This window comes from Marmota monax, unplaced genomic scaffold (genome assembly GCF_021218885.2).
Source record: "Marmota monax isolate L192 unplaced genomic scaffold, Marmota_monax_Labrador192_F-V1.1 WCK01_AAM20220418_F8-fsc00056, whole genome shotgun sequence".
NCBI lineage: Eukaryota > Metazoa > Chordata > Mammalia > Rodentia > Sciuridae > Marmota > Marmota monax.
This window is the reverse complement of record NW_026695212.1, coordinates 8,392,106-8,409,132: the sequence shown is the minus strand read 5'-3', so window position 1 is coordinate 8,409,132 and position 17,027 is coordinate 8,392,106. Positions and strand designations below refer to the sequence as shown.

The following is a 17,027-nucleotide window of genomic DNA, read 5'->3' as shown; positions in this document are numbered from 1 at the left end:
GTGTTACCAGACTACAGACTATTGTGTAGTTACAGTTAATAATAAAAGCAGATATTTTTATGGATTGCAGTGACCTTGTTGTTTTTGGTCTCTCCTTAAACAAAATTATGAATTGGTCTTGTTTGTTTTGCTTCATCACAGTCATAGGGAGACCTTGTCCATCAGTTGGTGTTCCGAGAAGACCACCATCTACAATCATCAGGCCATTCCCTTAAAAACAATGAGGTCTATCTGTGTCAAGTCAGTTCCTATTGTTTCTTGTAATTGTTGGATCTGGTTAAAATTGCATATTAAATCATAGTACCAGTGAACTGACCCGTTGTTACCGCTGTTTACCAGTCCTTGCTTCCCTGAATGCTGAAGTATAACACCAGAGAAGCATGCGGAGGCAAGTGTAGAGTGGAAAGTGGAAGGCTTTATTAAAGGACAGCAGAAAAGACTTCTCCTGGGAGGAAGGGGACCCAAAAGGTGGAATCATGGAAGGGCGAGGTCTTCCCTTTTTTATAGCTAAGGTCTTCTTTTAGTTTTCCCACATTCATGTCCTTTGTTTCCCTTTATCTTGCAGTGATAGAATGTGCTTGTGGGAAGGCCATAAGGTGGGAGATAGGTGGGTTGGAGGAGTAATCTGGGCAGGAAGGGCCTGGGGTAGCTGTTTGCTGGGAGCTACTTCATTAACATTTCCTTAGGATGGGTTCCGGGACTTGGGGACATTAACATTTCAATTTCCCCAAGTGCTGTTCTGGTTTCCTGGACTCCATTCTCAATAATGGTCTCCATTTTCTTTATCTTACTCGATATTAGACCTGATTTACCTAACTACACTACCAACCTACCTTTAAATCTGGCTTCACCTTCAAATGAATATTTCTCCTCCAGGGCACAAGTATTGGTGGTGTTCTCCATAAAACAAGCTATTCTAGCTTAAGACTGAAACCATTTGGGGGAATTGAAGTAGCCAATATTAAGATAGTATTTTGTGAATTATTTTTATAATCAGAAAAATAAATTTTAAGATCACAATCTTTTTGTTGTTAAAACAATGCTTTGATAATCATCTACAATTAAATCTTTGTGAGGGCCTCATATTCTCAGAATAGACTCCTAGAAAGAGCACTTTTATAGCCCTTAATATATCTAGCGTAAGTTGCATAAGCAGCATTTAAAATAGTGCAAATAAACTATAATGTATATTTATATATAACTTCAGCAACAAATGGGAAACTAATTCCTCTTCAGTGATTTAAAGATCATTGTTTTACAATTTGCTTCAATTTAGGAAGAAGGAATTCTGCAGAATCTGGCGGGGGAGGGGGGTCAAATTGGGGAAGGACTTAACTCAGGAATGTTTGTAGTTTATAGAAATAACAGACATGACAGCAATTTCCTTGGAAAAAAGTATTTAATATTAACAAACTTCAAATACATTTTTGTGAATACAATATGCAGTTGTTGAATATACAGTACAAAATCCTTAATTTTAGAAAGTTTCCAACTGTCCAGATATCAAAAGAATCCTATTTCTTGTATAAAGATGAGCCATTTTCCATATCATACCAAAATTAAAATTGACCCGTATTCTAACACTGCAAAATGAGAAAACAAACATTATTAAGTCTACCCAGAAAAGAACAATGACCTCACAGATTATCTGTATATACACATAAAATTTTATATTATTTTTTTGAGATGATTTGTATTATTTTAATAACTAGATTTATGTTAAAGGGTTAGAATGTGGAGGGCAGAGGGAATCTGAAGGCAGAAGATCTGTGTTCATTCTAGAATTTTTTTAGACCACAGTCATTTATATTTCTTCTTTTTTTAAAATTTGTTTTTTAGTTGTAGATGGACACAATACCTTTATTTTACTTGTTTTTATGTGGTGCTGTGGATTGAACCCAGGGCCTCACAGGAGCTAGGCGAGCTAGGCGAGCGCTCTGCCACTGAGCCACAATCCCAGCCCAAGGCATTTCTATTTCTAGTGCAAGTTGGCACAGTAAATGTCTGAATAAATAAGTTGAATCAACAGAGGATTCTTATGAAAATCAGATACTACCACCTACCACACTTAAGTTTTTAAAGAAAAAGTAAGAGAACAAATGGATGCCAACTGTTTTGTAAAGATTGAGTTACTTTATTTTAGAAATCTATAATAGGGTTTGTTATTTTGTATAAAATATCAAATTTCAAATAAACTCCAGTACTTAGCTTTGATGTAATATTTTCTTTATAGCTGTTTTCCTTTTAGCAAAGATTCTATTACAGATTAGATCAGTGTTCATTTTAAAGGGTAAAAATGCTCAGATAACACTGTAATTCAGTTCAAACACCAATGTCCTTCTACCTCCTTTGGTAAGTCTATAAGAAATCTGAGCTGGGTGTGGTGGCCTGTAGTCTCAGCCCTTAGAGGATCCCTTGAGTTCAGGAGATTTAAGACCAGCCTGGGCAACACAGTAACACCCCAATCTCAAAAAAAAAAAAAAAAGAAAAAGAAAAAGAAAAAAAAATAAGTTTCATTTCAAAAGAAAATTATTTGATTATATGTTCTCATTGACTTCTACTTCCAGTGTTTTTCAAAGTACTTTATACCTTTTGTAGCATTTTCATATGGTATTATAAATATTTCTTTCAGGAAACTTTGAGCAACATAAGGGCAGAATATCACATTACATTCATCTTTTTTTTTTTTTGGATTTAACATAGGCCCTTTTGTGAGCTAAGAACACTCTACTATCACAAAGGTACACCTCCAGCTCAATATTCACTTTTATATCATATCCTTTAGCTGTTTGGTTAATTGCCAGTAGACACAATAAATGAACACAGGATCTGTGTTGTGTTCAGCCAAAGAAAGTTATTTGGATTAGTTTTATGGTGTTCAGTCAAGTGCTAAAATCTATCAGTAAACTGAATATAGGATTTATACATTCTTTCTTACATTTTTCTCTGTGAATGAAGTTTGTCTTAAGGTGGACAGATATCCATTAATAAAATAATTTACTGCAGGAAGGATTTTGAGCATGTTACCAGTATAGTAATATGAAAATTATAAGGTGAAAACAAAAAGAAATTACTCTAAAATTGCTGAGTGGTAGTTGATTTCAATGGTGTCAAATAATAGTGAATTATGATTACATTTGCTAAAAGCTTATTGTATTTTACCTATTTATGATTTTTAAAATGTTATCAAGATACTGTGTATAGAAACAGGTTGCATTAATGCTTTGTTTTGTATTTGGAGTGGGAGGGGTGCACTGCATGAGATTCTATACTTGGAAAATTTATGTTAAAATGATTATTTGCCCAACTTACTTTTTTTTTTCTTTTCCATTCACATATGATTTTTTTTTTTTTAAATTTTTGTTGTTGGTTGTTCAAAACATCACATAGTTCTTGATATATCATATTTCACACTTTGATTCAAGTGGGTTATGAACTCCCATTTTTACCCTGTATACAGATTGCAGAATCACATCAGTTACACATCCATTGATTTACATATTGCCATACTAGTGTCTGTTGTATTCTGCCGCCTTTCCTATCCTCTACTATCCCCCCTCCCCTCCCCTCCCCTCCCCTCTCTCTACCCCCTCTACTGTAATTCATTTCTCCCCCTTGTATTTTTTTTCCCTTTCCCCTCACTTCCTCTTGTATGTACTTTTGTATAACTCTGAGGGTCTCCTTCCATTTCCATGCAATTTCCCTTCTCTCTCCCTTTCCCTCCCACCTCTCATCCCTGTTTAATGTTAATCTTCTTCTCATGCTCTTCATCCCTACTCTGTTCTTAGTTACTCTCCTTATATCAAAGAAGACATTTGGCGTTTGTGTTTTAGGGATTGGCTAGCTTCACTTAGCATAATCTGTTCTAATGCCATCCATTTCCCTGCAAATTCTATGATTTTGTCATTTTTTAATGCAGAGTAATACTCCATTGTGTATAAATGCCACGTTTTTTTAATCCATTCGTCTATTGAAGGGCATCTAGGTTGGTTCCACAGTCTAGCTATTGTGAATTGTGCTGCTATGAACATCGATGTAGCAGTGTCCCTGTAGCATGCTCTTTTTAGGTCTTTAGGGAATAGACGGAGAAGGGGAATAGCTGGGTCAAATGGTGGTTCCATTCCCAGCTTTCCAAGAAATCTCCATACTGCTTTCCAAATTGGCTGCACCAATTTGCAGTCCCACCAGCAATGTACAAGTGTACCCTTTTCCCCACATCCTCGCCAGCACTTGTTGTTGTTTGACTTCCTAATGGCTGCCAATCTTATTGGAGTGAGATGGTATCTTAGGGTGGTTTTGATTTGCATTTCTCTGACTGCTAGAGATGGTGAGCATTTTTTTATGTACTTGTGCCCAACTTACTTTGAGTTAAAAGTAAATATTATCAGAGTGTTTGTTGATTATATACTGATACTTGAGATTATATACTGGCACTTGGGATTATATAAAGGAATTTGAAACTATATTAGGAAAAAACATGCAGTAATAATTCTAAAGAATTATGTCCAATAGTTATAAAATAACTAACAAGGTTCATACCGTCTTCGAAAGGATTTTCATAAATGCTTCTTATAAGTACCACATGAGAACTAAGAGACTTTTTTTTTTTTTTTTTTTTAGTACGGGGATTGAACTCAGAGGCACAGCTACATTCCCAGCCCTTTTATTTATTTATTTATTCATTCATTTAATTTGTTCTAATTAGTTATACATGACAGTAGAATGCATTTTGTTTCATTGCACACAAATGGAGCACAACTTTTCTTTGATTGTACGTGATGTTGAGTCACACCATTTGTGCAATCAATACACAATGGAATATTACTCAGCATTAAAAGAGTAAAAATAAAATTATGGCATTTGCAGGTAAATGGATGGAGTTGGAGAATATCAGGCTAAGCAAAGTAAACCAATCCCCAAAAGCCAAAGGCTGAATATTTTCTCTGATAAGTTTATGCTGATCCATAACGGGGGTGGGTGGGGTGGGGTGGGGTTGGGGGGGTGGGAGAGGGCATGGGAAAAATGAAGGAGCTTTTAATTTTGAAACAGGATCTTGCTAAATTGCTAAGGCTGTTCTTGAACTTCTGATCTTCTTGCCTCAGCCTCCTGAATTTCTGGGATTACAAGAGTAAGCTACCACTCCTGGGTGGAACTAAGAGACTTTTTAAATGACTAGTGTCATTAAAAAATAAAAAAGTAATCTAAACAGTTGGCAAAAGAAAAAATGTCATTTCTTTACAGGAAACATTTGTAATAATTTATGTATGTATATGCTACTTTCTTAAGTAGTATCAGAAGCTTGAAGTAGGATTAAATAACTTTATAATATATTAATAAATTTTACATGAGTTGACAAAAGTTTTTGGGAAGAAAGCGTTCTTATTAAACATTTGATGAAATGAAGTAGTTCCTTTAATTGTTCAAGTGGTGACCATAAGAATAGTTCTAATATTTTATACATTAATAAGCACTAGGATAGTTTTTTAAAATATTTTTTAGTTGTAGAGGGACACAATCTTTATTTATTTTTATGTGGTGCTGAGGATAAAACCCAGTGCCTCACACTTGTGAGGCAAGTGCTTTACCACTGAGCTATAGTCCCAGCCCTTGGATAGTTTTATTACATGTATTTTTTATATAGAACTACATTTTATTTCTCTCATGAAGTATGGTTGCTGTTTGTTCACTTAAAAGAAAAGAGATAAAAAGCAATCTGGTGTGCAAGATAAACTGATTCCATTTTAAGTTGTGAATTATGAAGATATAAAATGGTAAATACTTTTGTGATTACATTTTACTGTGAGTTTACAAAGAAGGAAGAGAAGCCCACAATACTTACTGAGATACATAAGAATTTAATGAGCTACAGAAGAATTTAAAAGTAGTTAAAAAACAAAAAGCTTCAAGAGTTTTGCTGTCAACACACATGAGAGCAGAGCTGAATAGGGAACTTGGTATTAGGGAATTTGCTTATTAATGCACCAGCTTTGAAGCTGGAAATGTAATATTTTTATTATAAGAAAAAAGGAGTACACATTTATTTGTTTTATTAAGAACAAGCTAAATCTTGAATTTTTCATTATTTTACAACATGTTTTCTTAGAAGATGAGCATTATCAGCTATTAGTTTTTACTACTGTGAGGTACTTGAGGACTCATTCATGGTCTGGATAAGTCAAAGGTACTTCATGTTCAAAAAATAACTATTTTTAAAACCTGTTTTAAAATGTAATATTTTTATAAGGATATAAGGAAGGCCGTGATAAACTTACTTCTACTGGTAAGAAAAATACGGGAATAAAAATAAATAAAAGAATGTCCCTGCACCTCAGTTTTTTTTTTAAATATTTATTTTTTAGGTGTAGATGGACACAACACAATGCCTTTACTTTTATGTGGTGCTGAGGATCAAACCTGGGTCCCGCCCATGCAAGAGGAGCGCTCTACCACTGAGCCACAATCCCAGCCCTGGTACCTTAGGTTTTGTTTGTATAAATTTTAAAACAGCAGTGCCAGTCATAATTTAATTAATACAAATCTAACAATTTCAAAGTCACGTTTAATGCAAGTAATTTCTACTTAGCGTCTTCTTTAAAATGTAATATCCCAACTTTGGTACAGGAAAAATTTTTTTCTAACATAAATTAAACATATTTGTCATAAGCTGTTCTTTAACAGTAGTTAAAGAAAAACTTTGCAAACATGATTTTCTGGCAAAATTTCTAAGTACATAATTCTCATGTAAGGCACTTCCATTCATTCTCAAAAAAAAAGTTTCATAAAAAATTTTCTATTTTCTTTTGTAATCAAGTTTTCATAAGTTATAAAGTAATTATGTTACTTCAAGTAAAACTTTATTAAATACTAAATTTTGGCATAATTGCCATAAGTATCTTTACCTCTGAAAATAATGAAGGATGGTCATCAAGTTCTGTGAAGATAAACTTAAAAGATAATCTTGGTCTGTTTAGATTTAGAGAATTGGTAATGTTTTATCCTGTTGATTTTGTTCAACAATCTTGAAATCTTCCAAAGGAAGATTGCTTAAGGCAGTTGGTAAAATCTGTTCTGATGTGCCCTTAGGTAATATGTTATTTGCTTCTAAATTCTTCACCAAGCATGTGGCTTTGATCCATCTTCGAGTTGCTCTTCGTTCTTTTTGTAGGCAAGTTTTCATTTTTCTTCTTAAGCTTGCTATTTCCTTTTCCAGTTTAATTATCCTTTTTTTTGCCTCCATTGGATTCCTAAAGGCATAACTGTGTTCAAGTAGTACTTGTTGACTACTAATGTTTGATTTTAAATTAGATGGTCCTGCTGGAGTACAACTGTTGTTTTTCTTCAAAAGATTCCTTGACTTGAGTTTCTGAGCCAAATAAAATTACAGAGTTGAACATAAATTATGGAATACCACAAATAAGTAAATATTGCCCAGTTTTGGAGTATTTAAACTATACTTTAAGAACTGATTTTAAAAGTTTGATGGGAAAACAGCAGGCTTTTTCATGTAATCATGGATCAAGTTTCTCGCCTGGCTGAGTGAACTCTAGTCACCTTTTGTCCTTTATCTCCAGGGATATTCAAACATTGATTTTGAAATAAACAATGGGCTGCCAAGGTATCTTCCAAATTACTGAGCATGATTCTATGGAGACTTTAAAAATCCTTTGCTATTTTCCTACTTAGGCCAATTTAGAAATGTAGACATTTTGTTTATCTGTGATAATTGCTTTGATTCCCTTTTTAGTTAAATATTATTCTCTCAATTTGATAAATTAAATACAAATTGAAGGAACATATTCTCAAGTATCAAGCTTCTAAATAGACTTATCTATTAATTATTCACAGTTATATCTTCATGGATTTAAAATCTGGCTAAATTTTTGCCTAAATCAGAAATTTCAGGACACTTTTGTCCAATATACTCTAAGAATATCAAATGATTCCTAGATTATATCTTCATAACACTGTATCTTTCATTCATTAAATAAACACTGAAACACTACTATGAATTCCTGGGGAAATAATGGTGAATATAAAAGACAAAGGTGATTCCTGTTCTCATGAAAACTGCAATTGCTCTCTACATAAGGAATTGGCAGGGTCTTTCTTTTTTGCTGTTTATATTTTCGGCATCTAAGATTATTATTGGATGAATAGATTATCAAAATATTAGAAATAAGGTACATTTTGCCATACTTGGTGGCACATACCTATAATCCCAACAACTTGAGAGGCTGAGGCAGGAGGATTGCAAGTTTGAGGACAGCCTCAGCAATTTAGTGAGACCCTGTTTCAAAAAAAACAAAAAAGGGGAGGGGAGGCTTAGTAGGTAAAGCACCCCTGTGTGTAATCCCAATACTTGGGAGTGGAGTGCAGAAAAGAAAGAAATAAGGTACATTTTAAATTTAGCAGATATTTAAGTACTATATTGTGTTTCAGGCAGTGTGAGAGGCTTAAGTGTTGAAAATAGTGAAAAAGTTCTGGAGCTTGTTTAACATTTGTGATGTTAGGAAACCAGAAGCTCCTTAATCATCTAGATACTCATATCCACTTACAGCATCAGGTCCCCCACCCCCATCCTGGGCAACCCCACCCCAGGGAGCCCCCTCTCCACCGCCCCCCCCCCCACTTACAAATTTAAGTATCACAAATACCTCAGGGAAAAGTGTTGTTTTTCCTTTCCAAAGAAAAAATGTCTGTCCTTTTCAAAGGGAAACCTTTCCCCCTATTTGTGTTCATTCTCCTTTTTTTTTGTGACCTTTCTCTGATCAGATCTTCCTTAACTTGATAAAAATTCATTCATTCATCTCTCCTTTATTTTCTCCTTCCATCAAAATATCACTTTCAATATTTGATAATTTCCCACTCATCATCAACCCAATGGCTTTGTTCTTAATTTCAATTACAGTTGTTCTGTACAAGATAAAAAACCTCCCAAGTTCCAAGACTCTTAAGTCCTCAAGTCTAGATTGAATGCTTCAGCTCTGTCAAGTTTTCTGTCATGCCTCCCTCTGAACAAAGAGAGGCATATCCTTTGGTATAACTTAGAATTTGTTGCTCTTAAAGCATTGGGGACATATTATATGCATGTCATCTTAAAATTGGAACAGAATGCTGCTGGAGTTGTATTACTACTATTTCTAAGTTTCACCAATGGTATATTTATTGATAATAATCAGTACTTGGATAATAATTGGTAAGATTCCAATACAGATCAAGTGTCCTTTGTTAGAAATGCTTTGGATCAGAAGCGTTTCAGATCTTTTTCATATTTTGGAATATTCCATAGACTTTATCAGTTAAACATCCTTAATCCAAAAATTCACATTAGGACTGCTCAATCTGGATAGTAAAACAATATGGCTTGGTGAAATAATATTGGAATCAGGACATCTGAGTTCTAATTCTACCTTGTGCCTTTATTACATAAGAGGAAGATCTATAACTTTCTTGAGGCATATTGCTGTATGTGAATTTTTCTATATTCTGAATTTTATCTTCTATAAATAAAAAGGAATGGTTTCTAAAAATGGTTTTTGAAAAAAATAACATTACCTACCATAGACTTTATATGGGTACAAAAATCAAAAATGGTTGGAACAGCATCCATTTTAAGTCGTCGAGTTTGTCCTGTTAGGTCAAAACAGGAGGCTTCAAAGTGCTTTGAACAAAGAAAAGTGTGTTTTCCTGGTACAAAGTTTTTGCGTCTAACTAGGCGAACCCATTCTTTTCTTCTTTTAGGATCCAAAGGAAACCTTAAAACAAACAAACCAAAAAGGCAACTCAAATTCCAACTAGCATACTTCTGGCTGTACCTAAATGATTAAAAGAAATTTAAAAGTGTCTCCCATTTACATAAAAAAATTTAAACTCATAATATCCAGATATAGAAAAGAAACCAATTCATGCTGAGTTTTATAAATTGTTAAAAAAAAATTGTAAAAAAAGATTGAGCAGATTTATTTTTCACAGACTTTAAAAAGAGACATTTCTTACCAGTTCTTAACATGGATAGTAAAATAAAACATGACTAAACTTATCTAGATAAATTTTATGTAGAACTATTATAAGCAGCAGCAAATTCACAATGCTGTGATTTGTGCTGGTTGCATAAAAATTAAATTTTATTAAGGAAAGTCTGGGAAGATTCTGGTACTCCTTCCTGTGTTCCATAATTATAATACCACAGTATTCTGTAATTTTTCCATTTTAATAAAATTCCAGTAAATTGTTTCTTGAAAATAGGGATCATTATTATATTTTTAATTTATTTATCTTAGACACCTAACACAGTATCTTGCAAATACAAGGAACTCAACAAAAAAATATGATACAGATATTTATTTACTTACTTATATTTTTTATGGTACTGCAGATTGAACCCAGGGCGCTTAACCACTGAGCTACATCCCCAGCCCTTCATATATATGTATTTTAATTTTGAGACAAGATCTCACTAAGATACTTAGGACCTTCTTAAGTTGATGAGGCTGGCTTTGGACTTGCAATCCTTCTGCCTCAACCTTCAGAGCTGCTGGGAGTACAAGCACACGCCACCCTGCAGGCTTTATTTTTTGAGACAGGGTTTCACTAAGTTGCTGAGGCTGGCCTCAAACTTGTGATCTTCCTGCCTCAGCCTCCCAAGTAGCTGGGATTAGAGGCATGTGCCACTGTGCCCAGCTAAATACATAATATTTCAATTAATTCACTGTATTATTTCCATGTAGTTAAACTACATATATATATATATATGTATATATATATATATATATTTTTTTTTTTTAAAAACCAACTCAATTTATATAGTGTAGCAGAAAGTAAAATTAGAAAAACTCAAAATGCCATTCACCAATGTTTTTCCCTTCATATTTCTCTCAAAAACCAAATAACTGACATGTACCTAATGTATACTTGTTAAGGAAGAGACAAATATACAAGGGCTGTCTCTAAAAATCTACTAGTAACTGTGATGACTGACTATTCTTCTTTAGTTTAAGTATTAATTATGAACTGACTTGTATATAAAAAGAACCAAAAAAAAAAAAAAAAAAAAAAAAAAAAAGGATCATAGCTAGGGATATAGCTCAATGATATAGCACTTGTCTAGCATGTGTGAGGCCCTGGGTTTGATCCCCAGCACTGTGGGTGGTGGTGGTGGTGGGGGCTGAATAATCCACATCAAATACGTGCTTCAGAAATTCTGAAGTGAAACTTCAGGACCTTGGAGGTAACAGATTTTATACTGTCCTATACAGTCCTAGTTTTACATTGCTAGTGATGATAGACACAAAGAAATGAAAGTCCAAATTTCCAGTAAACATTGCCCATCTCCTATCCTCAAGGCCAGTCTCAGCAACTTAGCAAGACCTTGTCTCTAAATAAAAATATTTTAAAAGGGCTGGAGATATGGCTCAGTGGTTAAGCACTCCTGGGTTCAATCCTTAGTACCAAAACCAAACAAAACCAAAACCCAAAATCTTTGTTCCATTATTTTAGTGGTTTGGAAATGTTTCCTAATCCAAAGCTAAAAATCAGACCTTAGTTAATTTCTTCTTGGGGCCTCAATGGAGACTCAGAACAAATAAATACAATCACTGTATTTTTATTTGCATAAAACTCTTCAAATACAGAAAGACTGTCTTTCAGATGTTATTTTTCAGCTGGATTTTTTTGGTACCACAGATTGAACCCAGGGGCACTTAACCACTGAACCATACCCCCAGCAGCTGGGATTATAGGCATGTGCCATGATGCCCTGCTCAGCTTCTTATTTATTTATTTTTGGTGCTAGGGATTGAACCCAGGGCCTTGTGCATTCGAGGCACACACTCTACCAACTGAGCTATATCCCCAGCCTCTTATTCTCTTTTTTAAAGCCCTGTTTTAAAACTGTTCCTTAATATTGAAACCAGTGCGTCAAATGGAACCTTAACTTGACCATATTGTGCTTGCTTCTTTTAAGACTTTTAGGAATCCCATTTTACTAAGAATATTTTTTCTTTATCAGAAGACTGGGTTAGATGTTGCTATATCATATATCACTGAAATCACCATATTCTAATTATTTACCTTTCCGGCTCCCCACTAGATTTTAAGTTTCTGTAGAGTGAGGTCTAGGTTTTTGACTACTTTATCCCTGGGTCTATCATTATTATCTACCATAGTGCCTGTTAAGCACTTGAATGTTTTTGAATCAATCAGTAGATGAACTAATGGGGCTAATGTGGCATTATCAAATAATCTTTAGATTATCCATGCTAAAATAGAATAATAATCAACAATTTTATATTTGATTTTGGTATAATTTTATATAGCATTAATCTTAACCAGGTTTTGTATGTGTCATCTGAATTTTTCACAGTATATTTAAAGGGTAGAAGATGTAGCCATCAGCCAAATTTAAGTAGTAATAAACCATCTTATAAATATTAAAAAACTAACATGGTGGTAACAGATATATTCTTTTTTTTTGTTTTTCTTTCCTTTTTTAAATTGATTTTTTAAAAAATAAATGACAACGGAATGCATTACAATTCTTATTACACATATACAGCACAATTTTTCATATCTCTGGATGTACATAAAATATGTTGACACTAATTCGTGTCTTCATACATGTACTTTGGATAATGATGTCTATCACATTCCACCACCCTTGCTAATCCCCTGCCCCTTTCCTTTCCCTCCCACCACTCTGCCCTATCTAGAATTCATCTATTCCCCCGATGCTCCCCTTCCCTACCAGATATATTCTTAACTGTTGAACAAGAGAACCAGGCTTTTATGAATATGATGTTTTGGAAATAACTCAGTAATTTGAACAATGCTATCTTCCTTGCATCTTTAATAAATAGTTGACTGCCTCCTATGCTCCTTGGCACTGACGACATGGCTGTAAACAGTTTTGATGTCTGTCATCTGAGTGTATATATAATGTAGTGGGGTAGAGAATCAAATAGAAGTAGACAACAAATGGCTGACAACATCGTCTTTGGACAAACCAGGTCTCCAATACTGGTTCCTTTTCAATAATAGCTAGGTGACTTTAGGCAAGTTAAGCTTTTTTTTTTTTTTTTTTTAAACATTTTTAGTTGTTGATGGACATAATACCTTTATTTTGTTTATTTAGTTTTATGTGATACTGGGGATCGAACTCAGTGCCTCACATGTGCTAGGCAAGTGCTCTACCACTGAGCTACAACCCCAGCCCTGCAACTTAACTTTTTTAGTTCTTGTTTGTATCTACAAAGTAAGGTAAGAATGGCTCTAACAATTAAACATAAATGCCTAACTAATGCACAGTGCATGGTAAATACTAAAGTTTACTTATTATTATTATAAACGTAATAATTGTTATGAATATTATAAAAAGTCTATGTACAGGGCCATATAGAATCATAAAACAGAAAGGGCTCATCAGTCAGGAGCCCTCAAGCTGGACATGGTGGCACACCCCTGTAATCCTAGCAACTGAAGAGGCTGAGGCAGAAGGATGGCAAGATCAAGGCCAACCTCAATAACTTAGTGCGATTTTGTCTCAAAATAAAAAAATAAAAAGGAATGGGGATGTAGTTCAGTGATAAAGTACTTCAGTACAAAAACAAACACTTAAAAGAATAGGAATAGCTAGTGAAGCTAAATGGGATTAGTGAAGAGTGTTGAGTATCTTGGGGACAGGAAATGTGATATGACATGAGATGATGCTGGAAGGCCAAGTCCAAATTTTTGAAGTTTGTCCAAAATGGCACTGGTAAGCCATTCAAAGGCTGAAATATAAAAGCTGTTGACAGAGAAATTTTGAACTGGTTGTTAAATATAACCATTACCACAAATTAATTTATACAAATTCACAAATAAAATCCCAAATAAATACTAAATACCCAAATTTCCTAATTATTTTATTATTTTCTAATCTTTTAATGTTATTTATGTCTAGTATCTTTAGGGTAGAAATATTACAGCATAGTATATCATATATCTCTTCTCAACTCCATATCAGTTATGTCACATTGGCAGCTTGAAACTAGACTTCAGGGAAGTTAGGTAAACATTATAAATCTGGCCTTTCTACTTCTTAGTACAGCCAGTTGTTAAACATTTAGCTACACACCATTGATTATATTAGATTGGTTAGCAGTGCATAATGAAAGCACTGAACCAATTAAGAGGCTGTTGTAATAATCAGATCAAGAGGAAATGTGAGAAGTCAAGGGATGCTGACTTCTAAGTATCCAGGTAGATGGTGTTTCCCTTTACTGAAAATCAGAATACAGAAGTGGTCTTTGTTTGTGGTATTGGAAATTCACTATGAATATTGAATCTGCTGGACTGGCAGGAGATAAGAGTGTGAAGATCTAGATTAGGGAGTAGGGAAAAGGGCTAGCAGAACAAATCTGAAAATTAGCCAAAGAAGAAAATTACACAATTATTGTCAGTAGTCTAAAAGTATAGAGGATTTCAAGGAGGAAATTATTAGGAGAATGAGTGTGGAGAAAGACATGTAGTAATGGCAGTTTCAGATTATTAAGGAGACTTAGACTGCAATAGGCTAAAAGGTAAGAAAAGTGGAGACTGTAGACTTAGGCAGTATCATTTGTACACAGGAATAAAGAAGTCTGCTATGTCCTGGGTGGAAACGCGTTAATTAAATGGTTTTACTTATGAAACAAGAATTTGTTTTTATTATAGTTATTTCTACTTTAAGACCTGAATTTCTCAGATTACACATAAAAATTTTAATTTCATGACTAAGTGCATTATCATACATACCATCATCTCTTAAACCATAATTAGTGTCTGGACTTCTCCCTCTCATCTTCCATATCAGATTACCAAATCCAGTAATTTCTCCTCAATCATTTCTCAAATCTGTCCAATTCTATCCATCCCTACTATTAATACCATGCAACTTTAGCTGGGCCACTGCGTAGATTCCTATTGACTACAGTTTAATTTGTGGCTATAAACTCTCACCTCCCCTAATCCACCACTCTTTGTGTTAGTAAACTAATTGGTAGCATTTAGTTCAGTTGATACTGTAGCAGGATTTCCTTGTGAATGAAATAGTAAGTAAATTAACATTCTATAATATGCTGCTTTCTCATCAAAGTCATTTCTAATGATGCTTGACTAGCACCTAATTCTCTAATTGTCCACACTGCAGGAGGCTTAATATGCAAATCTAATCTTGTCATTATTCTTTTTAAACTCTCCATGACTTCTTAAGTACTCTTAGAATAAAATAGAATTCTTAAGTAACATACAGGACCAAGTCTTTCATACTTTGGTCTCATTTCAAATGTCACATCCTTTGAGAAGTGTTCTTTCCAAGGCTAAGTTAGGTCTATCTAAAACAAAATTTTTTTTGGTACAGGTAATTATTTATGTCTTTCTTCCCCATTCAACTCTAAACTCTAGAAAGTTAAGAACTTTCTGAATCCTTAACACAATGTCAGGCAATTAGGAATTCAGTATATATCCGATGGATGAATGAATAAAGCACTACATTTGCATTAAGTAGTTTAAAAACAAACATCACAAGGATTTTTTTTTTTTAATGGTAGCTTTAGTAATGGGTGTGCTTTTAGTAATAGTGAAGTCGGGAAAAGGTTAAAAATATGATTTTCTATATAAGTTCTGAGGTATATAAAATCAGAATTGTTTTCATTTAACTTTTTAATATTTCTTTTCTTTGGGCAGGTGGAAGGCACCTGAAGAGAAGATGAACATGTACCAAGTACCTATTATATGTCAGGCAGTCTTCAAAGTGCCTTCAAGAGTTCTGATTTGACAGAGTTAAAGAATTTGGATTGCTTTTCTAGCAAACGGAAGGAGAAATAAGGCCTCGGTTCTTTCTATTTCTCTGTTCAAGAAAGCTTACTTATCTTTTGCTCTTTCACTAATTGCTTCATTTTATAGCTATCAATTATGACTCAGTTCCTCCGCAGTTATTGTGTGTGTGTGTATTAGAAATTTAAATGCTTCCCATGTCAGTTAAGCTAATGAGAATTCTCCAGTTTTAATGGGAACATAGCAGGCTTTTCAAACGGTGACTGTTGACTGGAAAGGGGTAAGATCCTCTCCCTTATGGCGTCATTCTTATCAAGACATGGACTAATATTTAGGAGCAAAAAGAGTGGAAAATTAAGGTATCCTGCTGTCACTTTCTCTAAGGAGTAGTCACCGTACAGTACTTGGATTTCTTTTAGAAAACGAGTAAAACTTTCCCTGAGGGAAAAATTGGACAGATTTGAGAAACACAAGGACAAAAATGATGTCTTCCTTGTCACTAGTTGGGAAAGTTGGTAAAAATTAGAATTCTCCTGTTCCTTCTACACAAGCAATACTCAGACTAGCATCTCCCATTTCCGTCACCCCCACTCCCTCCCCAGGTTACCTGTGGAAGCTGATGTTAATGTGCTTGTTGTAGGTAGTTGCACAGCCCGCTGCGGCGCAATTGGTCGGCATTTCCCTTTACCCCTCATTCGGTGCTATCTGAGCTGCTAAGCTTTCTTCGGACAAAGGCTAGACAACTGAGGCAAGCGAAGGGCCCAGCAAGCTTAGTCGCGAAAGCAGGGTGGGGAAAAGGGTGTGTATGGAAGGAGGGTTGCAAAGGAGGGTCAACCTTCCCTTTCTCTTTAATAATATGGCGGATTTGCGCCCGCAGAGCCAACCATCCTGGAGCTCTAGGCGCTTTCGTCTGCCTTCACCAATATGGCGGACCCCCCTCCCCGGTTCCCTGAAGGGAGTATCTTTGGCAGTGGTCCTCGGAGCAATTGAAAGACAGAGGTGTTTTCCCCTCGGATTACCACGAAACGTTCTGACATCTGCAATAAGCAGGTCCGCCCACCCCGGCACGCACCCAGTTGTCCCAATTCCGAGCCTGGGGTGGGTGTGAGCCGGAGACCCGAAGGGCTAACCCGATGGCAGGAGAGAGACTACAAATCTCGGCGAGCACTGCGATAGTCGTCAGTATCGCGTGAGCTGGGAACCACGTTTCCTGCGTGCTGTAGGAAGTGACGTCTCGG

General features: G+C 35.0%; 1 protein-coding gene across 3 annotated transcripts; it reads right to left on the bottom strand.

Moving 5' to 3' along the window:
• Nucleotides 1-1,380: 1,380 nt before the first annotated feature.
• Nucleotides 1,381-16,962, bottom strand: Thap2 (THAP domain containing 2). 3 transcript variants are annotated; one of them, XR_009225549.1, is made up of 5 exons: nt 16,397-16,962; nt 9,560-9,755; nt 6,900-7,363; nt 3,313-3,450; nt 1,381-1,583 (listed from the first exon to the last, which is right to left on the bottom strand). XR_009225549.1 is itself a non-coding variant. In XM_046430674.2 (3 exons), exons 1-3 carry the CDS (start codon nt 16,465-16,467, stop codon nt 6,974-6,976), a joined length of 657 nt encoding a protein of 218 aa, XP_046286630.1. In that variant the 5' UTR covers nt 16,468-16,962; the 3' UTR covers nt 5,836-6,973. The 3 variants fall into 3 exon arrangements, 1 of the variants encoding a protein (XP_046286630.1); XR_009225548.1 differs by having other exon boundaries at nt 1,381-3,450; XM_046430674.2 differs by lacking the exons at nt 1,381-1,583; nt 3,313-3,450 and having other exon boundaries at nt 5,836-7,363.
• Nucleotides 16,963-17,027: the final 65 nt, after the last annotated feature.